The sequence below is a fragment of the Elephas maximus genome, chromosome 7 (genome assembly GCF_024166365.1).
Source record: "Elephas maximus indicus isolate mEleMax1 chromosome 7, mEleMax1 primary haplotype, whole genome shotgun sequence".
NCBI classification, from domain to species: Eukaryota; Metazoa; Chordata; class Mammalia; order Proboscidea; family Elephantidae; genus Elephas; species Elephas maximus.
Genome location: NC_064825.1, coordinates 120,553,385 through 120,567,650, shown reverse-complemented (window position 1 = coordinate 120,567,650; position 14,266 = coordinate 120,553,385). Strand labels below are relative to the sequence as shown.

General features: G+C 40.5%; 1 protein-coding gene across 1 annotated transcript in view; it reads left to right on the top strand.

The window, feature by feature from the left end:
* Positions 1–14,266, top strand: part of LOC126080868 (glycine N-acyltransferase-like) — an 86,984-nt gene that overhangs the window by 60,280 nt on the left and 12,438 nt on the right. The window contains exons 2-3 of the mRNA XM_049892060.1: positions 7,653–7,748; positions 9,313–9,420. Coding sequence (XP_049748017.1) covers positions 7,671–7,748; positions 9,313–9,420 — 186 coding nt within the window. The 5' untranslated portion in view covers positions 7,653–7,670. The remainder of the gene's footprint in view (positions 1–7,652; positions 7,749–9,312; positions 9,421–14,266) is intronic.

Genomic DNA, 14,266 nt, shown 5'->3' with positions numbered 1-14,266 from the left:
TTGTTTACAGAACAAAGAAAACCCTATTCCCAACTGGGATTACAGTCACAGGTATAGGGGTTAGGATTCCAACACATGTTTTGTTGGAACAGAACATCCTTTAATTCATAACAGTAACAGAACAGTCTCAATGACCATTAGCCTTGGAGAAAGGGTAATGGAGGATCATAATGACTTCAGGCTCAGGAGATATTTAAAATTGCTGTTGTAGGAGGGACAAGACTCCTGGAGAGGACATAGAAAAATATGTGCAAATTCTGCTGTAGTTATCCATTAACTGGAGAAGCACATGAGCGTTTTTAGATACGGCTGGACACTAGCTGTCCCTGCCCCGGAACTTCTGATTAGAACATTTCTTCCTGCCCCTTCCGCAATGGAATTATTGAGTTCCAAAGTTTTAACCCAAAGCTTTTGGGTTAAAATCCAGTCTTATTCAGTCATCCTGAGGCTTGTTTTCCTCATCTATAAAAGTAAGACTTAGAAGTGTCTAGAATGAATCATTGTTGTAATGTTTCACTTCAACATCAGAATGGCGAGGCGATGGGGTGCAGTTTGCACTAATGGAGGAGGATCCTAACAGCATTAGTCACTCCATGAAAGTGATTTGCTATTCTGTGTACGTACAAGGAAGACAATCAGATTCTCCAAATCAGATCTCACCCAGAAATCTCGGTTATATTGAAGGCACTTGAGAACAGGAGAGGGGAGGAGGAGGAGGATATTGCCTATGTAATCGGACTGTAAGGGGCCCTGGTGGGGCAGTGGTTAAGTGCTCAGCTGCTAAGAGAAAGGTTGGCAATTTGAAGCCACCAGCTGCTCTATGGGGAAAGATATGGCAGTCTCCTTTTGTAAAGATTACAGCTTTGGCAGCTTTATTCACAACAGCAAAAAAGGAACCTAAGTGCCAATCAACAGATGAATGGGTAAACAAACTATGGTACATACACACAATGGAATGCTATACAACAATAAAGAACGATGATGAACCTGCAAAACATTTTACAACATGTGTGAATCTGGAGGACATAATGCTGAGTGGAATAAGTTAATCACAAAAGGACAAACATTGTATGAGACCACTATTAGGAAAGCTCATGAAAAGGTTTGCATACAGAAAGAAACAATCTTTGATGGTTACAGGGAAGGGGAGAGCTAGAGAGGGAAAAACACTAACTAGACAATAGGTAAGTGATATCTTTGGTGAAGGGTAAGACAGTACATAATACTGGGGAAGTCAGGACCCCTTGACCAAGGCAAGGTCATAGAAGGTTCATAGACACATCCAAACTCGCTGAGGGACCAGATTACTGGGCTGAGGAATGGGGACCATGGTCTTGGGGAACATCTAGCTCAACTGGCATAGCATAGTTTATGAAAAAAATGTTCTACATCCTACAGTGGTGAGCAGCATTTGGGGTCTTAAAAGCTTGTGAGTGGTCATCTAAGACATTCCACTGGTCTCACCCTGTCTGGAGCAAGGGAGAATGAAGAAAACGAAAGATGCAAGGGAAAGATTAGTCCATAGGACTAATGGATCACAACTCCCACAGCTTCTACCAGACTGAGTCCAGCACAGCCAGATGGTGCCCACCACCAACTGCTCTGACAGGCCTATAAAACAAAGCGAGACTTAATGTGTACACCAGAGCAGGGGCAAGGATGAAAAGGCAGGATGGGACAAGAAACCTGGTAATGGGGAGACCATGATTGAGAAGGGGAGAGTGTTGACACATTGTGGGGTTGGCAGCCAGTGTCACAAAACAATATGTGTATTGGTCAGTGAGAAACTAATTTGCTCTGTAAACCTTCATCTAAAATCACACTAAAAAAATACAAAATAAAAACGATTACAGCCTTGGGAACCCTGTGGGGAAGTTCTGCTCTGTCACATGGGGTATCTATGAGTCGGAATCAACTCAATGGCAACAGGGTTTCTTTTTAATTTTTTGATAATCTGACTCTCCTTCCTCTCTCTGGCCCGTTGGTTTCACACAGTTTTGGTTTGTAGAGTACTAACAGGGCCTGTTGGGGCAAGGAGAAGCCCTGATGGTACAGTGGGTAAGCACTTGGCGTCTAAATGAAAGGTCAGTTGTTTGAACCCATCAGCTGCTCCCCTAAAGATGTGGCAGTTTGCTTCCAACAAGATTACAGCCTTGGAAACCCTATGGGCAGTTTTACTCTGTCCTATAGGGTCAGTATGGGTTGGGATTGACTTGATGGTAACAGGTTTGTGTTTTATTGTTGTGGGATCAAAGGGCAGCGTGGTGTTTTGGAAAAGGAAAGCTCAGGAGGCACACTGCCAGCTTCCAACCTCGCAGAGCAACTCCCTTAACAAGGGATGCAGAGGGGAGGGCTGCATTCCACTAGAGCTGATGTTCATCAGTTTTTGTCAGCTTAGTGCAAGGTCCACACGACAAACCTCAGCTCAGCAATTTCCAGAGCAGATACACCAAAAGGAGCTCTGCAACACTCTGCTCAGCCAACTGCATTAAATTTCACCTTCCAGAAGTTTCTGTTCTGCTCTTCTTTTGTTTCTGAGGACATCTGTGAAGACCGGTGTGAAGACAGCTTTCCAGGTAAGGACCCATCTCAAAAAAGAGTGACCATTGCTTTGTGACACCCCCCCTTCCAGCCCAATGAAGTGAGACAAATCAAAATACTCTAATCAAGCTATGTGCAGAATACCCTGGCAGATAGGCCCAGGGCAAAGGAATATCTTCAATTTTTAAAACCATATACTCACCCCTACTTTTTGTGACATACTATAAAAAATTATTGGAGGATTTTCTGTTCCAACTAATAAATGAATGTGGAAAGATTTGGGCACTTTCTGGAAGCAGGTAGGTAAATGGCTACAGATATGCATCTTCAAGAAAACTCCAAGAAACATTTATTTAGCACTTGCTATGTAGAGACACTATGCAAGTATTACCTTACTTAATCCATCTGGTTACATTCTGGAGCCCTGGTGGCACAGTGGTTAAGAGCTCGGCTACTAACCAAACGGTCGTCATTTTGAATCCACCAGATCTCTCTCCTATAGGGTCTTTATGAGTCGGAGTTCACGCAACAGCAATGGGCTTTTGGTTACATTCTAAGATCAGCAGCTTCTTTCCTGCAGGATTAGTAAAGAAGTTGTCACACTTTAAGTCAGAGAATAACTATGCTGCTAAATAAAGACAAGAATGCATAACAGATTTATTGCCCATTGAAATCATATAAAAAAAAATTGACAGTAAAGATCGTACCTGTAATGCTATTGCCACCACCTACTTATTTCTTATTTTTCTGTGTTCTATTCTAAATTTATGCTTATGACATATATGAACTGTTTTATGCCCTACATTATCTCAATTTGTTTTCATACTCTCTCACGTAGCTATATGTAGAGGTATTATGTTAATGCCTTAGAGTTGCAGCATTCTGATATTTTATATTACCTTTCCTTTTGCTGGACACTGAGATGTTATTCAGTCCTTTTTATGTTTGTGTGGCTTTATCAAATTCTGTCTAAATTTCTTTTGTTTTCCTGGGATAAATCCCCACTTCTGAAATGGTCAAAGGTCCTGAAGTTCAAACGAAAGGACGAGTTCTGGCAGCTCACAGTGAGTGTGTCAGATTTCCTGGAGAATCTCAGTCTCCTAACACAGTGACGGACCTTCTAACATCTGCAATCAGATGTTTACAGCCACTTGAATCTGTCAAGAGACCATCTGACTGTTGAGAAATAAAAATCAGCACCATTTGTTGAAAAGACCTGTCTTTCCCCCACTGAATTGCCAAGGTATCTTTGCTGAAAATCAACTGACCATAAAAGAAAGGTCTGTTTCTCAAACTATTCCCTTCCACTGATCTGTGTGTCTTCCATGCAAGAGACCAAAGTTTGATTCCCAGGCAATGTACCACAAGCATAGTCACCACCCATTTGTCAGTGGAGCTTGTGTGTTGCTACGATCCTGAACAGGTTTCAGTGGAGCTTCCAGACTAAAACAGACCAGGAAGAAAGGCCCGATGATCTACTTCTGAAAAAATAGCCAAGGAAAACCCTATGGATCACAATGGTCTCATTCTGTTGTATACATGGGGTTGACATGAGGCAGGGCTGACTCCATGGCACCTGATGACAACATGCCAATACACCTCTGTCTTGATTACTTTAGTTCAATCTTATGTCTTGAAAACATGCAAATTTTAGAATTAGCTTGCCAATTTCCATGAGTGAAATACGGGGCATTTTGTGATTAAATCTATAGATCAATTTTGGGGACAGTGACGCCTTAATGATACTGAGTCTTCCGATCTATTTTTTCTCTGTGTGTCATTATGGATAGCTGCAATTGGGATGTCGTTAAGTTCACTAGCTTTTTCTTCTGCAATGGCTGATCTCCTGGTACTCACACCCAGTGTATGTTTCCCTTTAGATACTGTATTTTTCATTTCCATAAGCTCCATCTAGGGGTGTTTTTTTTTTTTTATATATGTCTTCCAATGTTCTTAACTAAAAAAGCCCGTAGTTAATATATTTCTGGGCTTTAGTTAATAACATTGTGTCCATATTGGCTGTACCACAGGTAACAAATGTAGCACAGAAATGCAAGGTGCTAATAGGAGAAACTGTGTGCAGAGGGGAGGGGATACATAGTAACACTCTATACTTTCTGCACAGTATTCTAAAACGTAAAACGGCTCTAAAAAATAAAGTCTATTTTAAAAAGTCACAAAGTTCTTCAGCTCTGGCCTGGAGGGTGGCATTTCATACTGCCTTCTCTTCAATGGCCAGTTTTAACGTAATGTCCTCTCCAAACACTTTCTCATGTCTCCACTTAGAAGTGACTTCTTCCTCCTCCAAATATAACAGCTTCTAAAGAAAGCACTGTGACATAGCCACTTTTTCACCTTTGTTTTTGAGTTGAAATGTTATAAGCCAGTTGTTTGGGTGATCACAATTTCATGCAATAAATCAAATACGTAAAGCTGTTGTTTTTAATACTACCTGGTTATTTCTATGGTGCCCGTGGCTGGTGCAAACATTTACACACTCAGCTGCTAACCAAAAGGTTGGAGGTTCTGACTCACCCAGAGATATCTCAGAAGAAAGGCCTGGTGGTCTACTTCCAAAAAGTCAGACATTGAAAACCCTATGGATCACAGTTCTCCTCTGACACACAGGCGTTCGCCATGAGTTGGAATTGACTCAGCAGCAATTGGTTAATAATTCCTGCAATTCTTCTCACAGATCCATGTGTGGGGATTAAAGATAAAGTCTAAGGTCCAGTGAGGCTCAGTGATAGGCTGAGAACACCAGTTTGGAATAGGACTTGTTAATAAGAAAACGTTAATTGTTTATATTTTAGACCGTGTCAAAATGTCCTACATTAAAATGGCTGCTTTAAAACATGGCCCACTTTCACCGTGTCCAACGAATGACTTAGTTGTTTCTAGCAGATATCATTGTTAGTCATAGCCAGGTTTCATTTCTCTTATTATGAATTCCTAGAGGACAGGGTCCATATCTTCCTAGCTCGGGAAGTTTCTCAGAGTAAGGACTCAAAATACTTATTGAAATAATGAATGAATAAGTAGGTGGATGGACGGAGGGACGCTGGATGGATGAAGGGAGAGTTGCTCAGTTTTCCAACTGATTCACAGAAGTCTACTTAATTTTTAATGAATCAGGATAGGAGGCATTCAGGTGGTCACCATCGCGAATGATATCCCACAAATAATAACATTAATTATATTTTTTATAATACTGCATATTGAGACAGACATTCTGTTAAGGGTTAGGATGCATTGTGTCATTGGCTTGGTGCCAGATGCATGAACTCTTTGAAGTAAATAGTATTCATTTAACTCTTTGAAATAAATAGTATCATTCTCTTCTCCATTTAACCAATGTGGAAACTGAAGTACATTTAGGCTAAGTAACTTGAACAGGTCAAAGAGCTACTAAGTGCTACCACCATGATATGAGCTCAGTCTGACTCCAGTCTCTATGTTACACTGCATGTAAAGAAAATCTAGGAGAGATTAAGTAAACTTGCTGAGGATTACACAGCTAAGAAGTAGAAAAGGTAGGATTTGATCTCAGGTCTGCCCGAGGTCAAGTCGAGACTCTTGATCACTAGAATCTACTGCTCCTAGTTTTTATGTAATGGAAATTATTTTGATCATATTTATTCTTTACTTAGACTTCAGAAAAGCTCAGAGTCAAATTTTTACCCTCTTCTCACCACAGCATAAAACACTATTAGGTGTAATCTAAACATCAGCCTGCTTTCATATTGTTTTCTTACAGTTTTCTATTGCCTGACTTTCCTCATGTGGTTTTTTTGTTTGTTTGTTTGTTTTTGTTTTGTACTTTATGATGTACTATATGCATTTCTGGAGTGCAAAGAACATACCAGAGCCTTTTTTAATGAGTTGGGGAGTGATTAGCAGAGAATTTACAATAAAAACTTGACGTCTGGCTCCTGAGAGCTGGATTCCATTGGAAACAACCCATTACCATCGAGTCAAATTCCGACTCATGGCAACACTATACGACAGAGTACAATGGCCCCATAGGGTTTCCAAAGCTGTAAATCTTTACAAAAGCAGACTTCTGCTGCAACTTTCTCCTATGGAGTGGCTGGTGGGTTCACACCGCCAACCTTTCAGTTAGCAGCCAAGAATTTAACCACTGCGCCACCATAGGAAATAAAACAAACAAACAAAAAACCCGTAGCTGTCCAGTCGATTCCAACTCATAGCGACCCTGTAGGAGGGAGGAAGAAGAAGGTGTGAATACAGAGGAACAAGGGAAAGTGGAGGAGGAGGAGGCCACACGGATTCCAGTACCATCTCATGGCACAATCCAGATGTAAACATACATCCCAGTCCATCAGTGTAGAAGAAGAGGAAGCCAATGAACCAATTCGAGTCCCAGTGAGGTTGTCTGCCACCGAAGACATTAGAGGAAGAGGAGGAGAAAAAGAAGGAAGACTGTAGTAGTAATAAAATAAACACTTGGCATGTATTAACTCATTTAAGCCTCACAAAAACTCTGAGATAGACAGTCCTGTTATCCCACCCACATGTGAGTTAACCGAGGCACAGAAGCTAAACAACTTTCCCAAGGTTCCAACTGACCAATGAAGTCGACTCTGACTCTTGGCAACACCAGGTATCTCAGAGTAGAACTGTGCTCCATGGGGTTTTCAATGGCTCAGTTTTCAGAAGCAGATCACCAGGCCTTCTGTGATGCCTCTGAATAGACCCAAACTTCCAACCTTTGTTTAGCAGTCGAACACGTTCCTTGTTTGCACCACCCAGGGTCTCCTTCCCAAGATTACATAGCTTGTTACTGGTGGAATCAGGAGAGTCACCGAAAACAACTTAATTTCAAAAGATTCTATACGTATTTAAAAAATATGCTTGTTAATCTAAAAGTGAAACTAATGGCTGGAAACAATTAAAATGTAAGAAAGGGAAATTTGGAAAAAGGCCCCTGTGCGCTCTGCCAGTCTTATCCTTACTTGGAGCTGGTGTGGACTTTAGTGAAGGTGGTGACGGTGAAGAGACTCTGGCCGTTAGCATAGAATTTGCTACTCTTATTTCTCAGCTTCCTCTGGCTCTTCTCATTCCCTCTTGTTTCTTGGTCTTCTCTCCAGGTTGAAGTGTCCTCCACCATGTTTGTATTGCAAGGAGCCCAGATGCTGCAGCAGCTGGAGAATTCCTTGAGGAAAAGCCTCCCTGAATCCTTAAAGGTGAGAGCGGGACATTCTAAAGGGAGCAAGAAATGGCAACTTCCTCTGAAAGAGGAGGAAAACATGCTAACATTTATTGAACATCTGTTCTGTGCCAGGCATTATCTCATGTTCCTTCTCACTTAATTTTCATTATCTTTCTACAAGATAAGGAGCCCTCGTGGTGCAGTGGCTCAGTGCCTGGCTGGTAACTGAAAGGTCAGTGGTACAAATCCACCAGCCTTTCTGGGGGAGAAAAATGTGGCAGTCTGCTTCCATAAAGATTTACAGCATTGGAAGCCCTTTGGGGTTGTTCTGCTCTGTCCTATAGGGCCATTATAAACTAGAATCAACTCGAGGGCAACAGATTTGTTTTTTTTTTTTTCTTTACAAGATATTTACTATTATGTCTGTGTCGCAGATGAAAAAAGAGAAGCTTGGTTGCATATCTTGCCCAATAGCACACAAATACTGGACTGCAATGATATGTTGTAAGCATGGGTATATCTGAGACCAAACACTGCTTTTTGCTCTGGGCTGATTCAAAAAATATTCCTTTGTTCGTTTTTCTAAGAAACATTTCATAACAACACTGGAAATTTGTCCAGAGTCCTCCAAAGTTTACTGAGATTATATAGTACTGTTTAATTTGCTCAACCTAAAGAATAATTGCCAAGTGAGAGATCAACTATCATGAGTCTTCCTGGACCGTGGCCATAGGTCAAATTGTATTTTATCAAGTCTCAAAATGTTGTGATTTACAAACTAGGTCAATTAATGAGTCTTAAAAAGAATTTTTAACTATAGGCATTTCATTGCAATGATATATTTGCAAAGTGAGTGAATCCATGGACGCGTGTGTGTGTGTGTGTGCGCGCACGCATTTGTGCCTGTGTTTCAACATTCAGGAGCAACTGAAACTGGAGACCAGTTCATTTGAAGTCTTTTCAGCTAATGAAAATAGATGACTTTTCACAATCAGCTATCTCCAAAGCTGACCAGCTTCGGGTCCAGGTGTAGTAGTAGTGTGGAAATAGTATTGGCAGAGTGTTTTCGAGGACCACCTCCATGGTGAGGTAAGGTAGCTCCCTTGGCTCCTCATTTTATTTATTTATTTTTTTAACCCAGCCTTTAGAAAAGAGTTGAAATGCTTGCATATATTAACATGGAAATATGCCCACAGTGTGGTCATTGTGCACACTGTATCACTGTATGTTCAAATTGCAAAACAGTATGTGTCAGGTAATTCTATTTTTGTAGAATTGCATCTTGCCATGAGCATAAAGTCCTGAAAAATATCATATCAGAATATCAATAAAAAGTGGTACTTTTTAAATCATTCTTTTTATTTGTATGACTATTTCACTCTATGTATAATTCTTATAACTTGATAGAGGAAAAAGTTCTTTTCATTTAGCATAAAAACATAGACCATAAAGATTATTTGATCTAGATGCCCTGTTTGGCCCTTTCTACCACACATTTTCATGGTTTCATAGAAATAATCATTGTTCTGATCAAGCACAAGGCAACTTACTATCCCAGCCTAACACGCCAACTCTCCTAATCTCTTGGAATGCTGCAGGTTTATGGGACCATCTTCCATATGAACCAGGGAAACCCATTCAAGCTAAAGGCCTTAGTGGACAAGTGGCCAGATTTTAATACAGTGGTTGTCCGCCCTCAGGAACAGGTAAGACGCCAGATGTAGAATGAGTATGCTTTTATGTTTCTATTTGCTGTGTGCCTATCACATGACTGGCAATAGGGTAGACCCTGAGGATACAGAAATGAAGCATGATGATGGGGAACAAGTTCCTGCCCTCAAGATGTTCCTACTCTAGAGAAGATAAACAAATAAATTACAACACGATGTGAGATATGCAAGAACAAAAGATGTACAAGATACGGAACTAGTCCATACAAGGGAAAGATTAGTCCAAAAGACTAATGGACCACACCTACCATGCCTCCAACAGACTGACTCCAGTATGACTAGATGGTGCCCAGCTACTACCACTGACTGCTCTGATAGGGATCACAATAGAGGGTCCCAGACAGAGCTGGAGAGAAATGCAGAACAAAATTCTTACTCAAAAAGAAAGACCAGACTTGTTGGCCTGACGGACACTAGAGAAACCCTAAGAGTATGGCCCCCAACACCCTTTCATCTCAGTAATGAGATCACTGTCGAGGCTCACCCTTTAGACAAATATTGAACAGAACCGTGGAACAAAAAAGACTAAAGGGGCACACTGGCCTGGGGCAGGGACTTGAAGGCAGGCGGGAACAGGAAAGCTGGTAATAGGGAACCCAGGGTTGAGAACGGAGAGTATTGATATGTCGTGGGGTTGTTAACCAGTGCCATAGAATAATGTGTGCACTAACTGTTTGATGAGAAACTAGTATGTTTTGAAAACCTTCATCTAAAGTACAAGAAAAATTAAAAAAAAAAAAAAAACTAGTCCAGGCAAAAGCTGATTAAAACTAGATGTGGTGGAGGTTATGGGAGACGGTTAGAGACACTTCTTGGTGGAGGTTTCATCTGAACTTAATTTTGTAAAAAATATATACTTTTGTCAGACTGAGAAGGAAAAGAGAGTTCTCACCAGAGACAGTAGAAAGAGCAGACAGGAAGGTGTGAAACTGCAAAGTGAGCTAGGGGGACAATAAAAAGCAAAATTACATTGCAAGAATTTCCATGTACGTTTTGGGTAAAGGTTTTTAAAAAGTAGTGAAGCTAAATTGTTAATACATTTCAAAGACAAAAATTCTTCAACTTATTTTCAAACATCAACTGAAAATATAAATTTATGAAAATATTAATGTGATGCCTCTACTACAAGCAAAATGCAATGCAAAAATCACTAAATTAAATAATTGGTAAAATGAAGAACTTTGTATTAATAAAAACTTAGAATGAAATGATTTGATCTTTTATTTAAATGTGATCTTACAAAACAAAATGTATCAGTGATATCATTGCTGACTTGTGAATGTATTTTTTGCCCATCATTTTCCAATTATACTGATTCTATACTAACTGGTTTTTTTTTTTTTTTTTTTATACTAACTGGGGTAATATTTTCCTCTGGCTCATTCCTCCAAATAATCCCATCTGTTATTCACTAATTTAAGGGGATCTTTCTGAGTAAGGGAAACCCTGGTGGCTTAGTGATTAAGAGCTACTGCTGTTAACCAAAAGGTCCGCAGTTCAAATCCACTAGGTGCTCCTATGAGTCCGAATTGAATCGATGACAATGGGTTTGGTTTGGTGTTTTTTTTTTTTTTTTTTGTCCTAAGTGGTTGGTTTGTTTCTCTGGAATGACGATTTACGGTATTTTATAAGAAAGCTTTCCTAATTGGTCCTTATTTTTTGGGGCCGCGTTCTGTATAGATGGCTATTTGAATCCTTGTGTTCCTGAAGCACATTTAACACTGTCATCTTCACCCTCAGTGTTTTCCACAAGAATTCCAACTGTAGTGAAATTCATCCTTGCAACAGAAGTCTTCCCTTGTCAGTTGATTTTTTCATCTTCCTCTAAAGGATTGTGGAGGTATAACGCAGTGTTGTCTAAATGGTTATGTCTTTGCTCTGAAATTTTAATGCAATATATGTGTAGAGGACAGTATTCTGCAGCAAATATCCATCCTAAATATTTTTATTGTGCTTTAGGTGAAGGTTTACAGAGCAAATTAGTTTCTCATTAAACAATACACATATTGTTTTGTGACAATGGTTGCCAGCCCCACAATATGTCAACACTCTTCCCTTCTCAACCTTGGGTTCCCCATTATCAGCTTTCCTGTCCCCTCCTGCCTCTTGTCCTTGCTCCTGGGCTGCTGTGCCCATTTAGACCTGTTTGTTTTATGTGCCTGTCTAATCTTTGGCTGAAGGGTGAACCTCAGGAGTAACTTCAGTACTGAGTCAAAAGGGTGTCCGGGGGCCACACTCTCGGGTTTTATCCAGTCTCTGTCAAGACAGTAAGTCTGGTCTTTTTCTGTGTTTTAGAATTTTGTCCTACACTTTTCTCCAGCTCTGTGTGGGACCCTCTATTGTGATCCCTGTCAGAACAGTTGGTAGTGATAGCTGGGCACCATCTAATTGTGCTGGATCAGTCTGGTGGAAACCCTGGGGGCCTAGTGTTTATGAGCTATGGATGCTAAACAAAACTTTGGCAGTTCGAAACCACGTGGCACTCCTTGGAAACCATATGGGGCAGTTCTACCGTGTCCTATGGGGTCGCTATGAGTCAGAATCAACTGAACGGCAACACTTTTTTTTTTCAGTCTGGTGGAGGCTGTGGTAGTTGTGGTCCATTAGTCCTATGGATGAATCTTTCCCTTTTTTCTTTGGCTTTCTTCATTGTCCCTTGCTCCAGATGGACTAGGGCTGGTGGAATATGTTAGATAGCCACTCACATGCTTTAAATATCCCAGATATAATGCACCAAAATAGAATGTAGAATTTTTAAAAATTTTTATTGTACTTTAAGTGAAAGTTTACAAATCAAGTCAATCTCTCATACAAAAACTTATATAAACCTTGCTATATACTCCTAATTGCTCTCCCCCTAATGAAACAGCACACTACTTCCCTCCACTCTCTATTTTTGTCTCCATTCAGCCATCTTCTGACCCCCTCTGCTCTCTCATCTCCCCTCCAGACAGGAAATGCCCACATGGTCTCATGTGTCTATTTGATCCAAGAAGCTCATACTTCTTGGATCATTTTCTACCCCCTAGTCCAGTCCAATCCCTGTCCAAAGAGTTGGCTTTGGCAATGGTTTCTGTCTTGGGCTAACAAAAGATTCTGGGGACCATAAACTCCTGGGTCCTTCTAGTATCAATCAGACCATTAAGTCTGGTCTTTTTATGGGAATTTGGGGTCTGCATCCCACGGCTCTCCTGCTCCCTCAGGGGTTCTCTGTTTATTCCCTGTCAGGGCAGTCATCGGTTGTAGTCAGCCACCATCTAGTTCTTCTGGTCTCAGGCTAATGCAGTCTCTGGTTTATGTGGTCCTTTCTGTCTCTTGGGCTCATAATTACCTTGTGTCTTTGGGGTTCTTCATTCTCTTTAGCTCCAGGTGGGTTGAGACCCATTGATGCATCTTAGGTGATCGCTTGCTAGTGTTTAAGACCCCAGAAGCCATTCTCCAAAGTGGGATGCAGAATGTTTTCTTAATAGATTTTATTTGCCAGTTGACTTAGATGATCCCTGAAACCATGGTCTCCAAACCTCCGCCCCTGCCACACTGGCCTTCAAAGCGTTCAGTTTATTCAGGAAACTTCTTTGCTTTTAGTTTAGTCCAGTAGTGCTGACCTCATCTGTATTGTGTTGTCTTTCCCTTCACCTAAAATAATTCTTACCTACTATTTAATTAGTGAAAACCTCTCTCACTCTCTCGCCTTCCCCCTCTCGTAAACATCAAAGAACATATTCTTCTTTGCTTAAACTATTTCTCCAGTTATTACAATAGTGGTCTTATACAATATTTGTCCTTTCACAACTGACTAATTTCATTCAGCATAATGCCTTCCAGATTCATCGATGTTATGAAAGGTTTCATGGATTCATCATTGTTCTTTCTGGATGCGTAGCACTCCATTTCTTCTCTTTTGGTTTTCCATCTCCAGCTCTTTGCACATGCAATAATACTTTACTTTGTCTTCTCGAGAGGCCCTTTGAAATCTTCTGTTCAGTTCTTTAACTTCATCAATTCTTCCTTTTGCTTTAGCTGCTCGAGGTTCGAGAGCAAGTTTCAGAGTCTCCTCTGGCATCCATCTCGGTCTTTTCTTTCTTTCCTGTCTTTTCAATGACCTCTTGCTTTCTTCATGTATGACATCCTTGATGTCATCCCACAACTGGTCTGATCTTTGGTCAGTAGTGTTCATTGCATCAAATCTAATCTTCAGATGGTCTCTGAATTCAGAGAGATGTACTCAAGGTCATATTTTGTCTCTCATGGACTTGCTCTGATTTTCCTCAGTTTCAGCTTGAATTTACATATGAGCAATTGATGGTATGTTCCACAGTCAGCGCCTGGCCTTGTTCTGACTGATGATATTGAGCTTTTCCATCATCTCTTCACAGGTATAGTCAATTTGATTTCTGTCAGTTCCATCTGGCGAGGTCCATGTGTACAGTCACTGTTTATGTTGGTGAAAGAAGGTATTTGTAACGAAGAAGTCTTTGCTCTTGCAAAATTCTATCATTCGATCTCCGGAATTGTTTCTATCACCAAGGCCATATTTCCCAACTACTGATCCTTCTTCTTTGTTTCCGACTTTTGCGTTCCAATCACGAGGAATTATCAATGTGTCTTCATTGCATGTTTGATCAATTTCAGACTGCAGCAGCTAATAAAAATCTTCTATTTCTTCATCTTTAGCCCTAGTGGTTGGTGCGTAAATTTGAGCAATATTCGTATTAACTGGTCTTCCTTGTAGGTGTATGGATATTATCCTATCACTGACAGCGTTGTACTTCAGGATAGATCTTGAAATGTTCTTTTCGACGATGAATGCAACACCATTCCT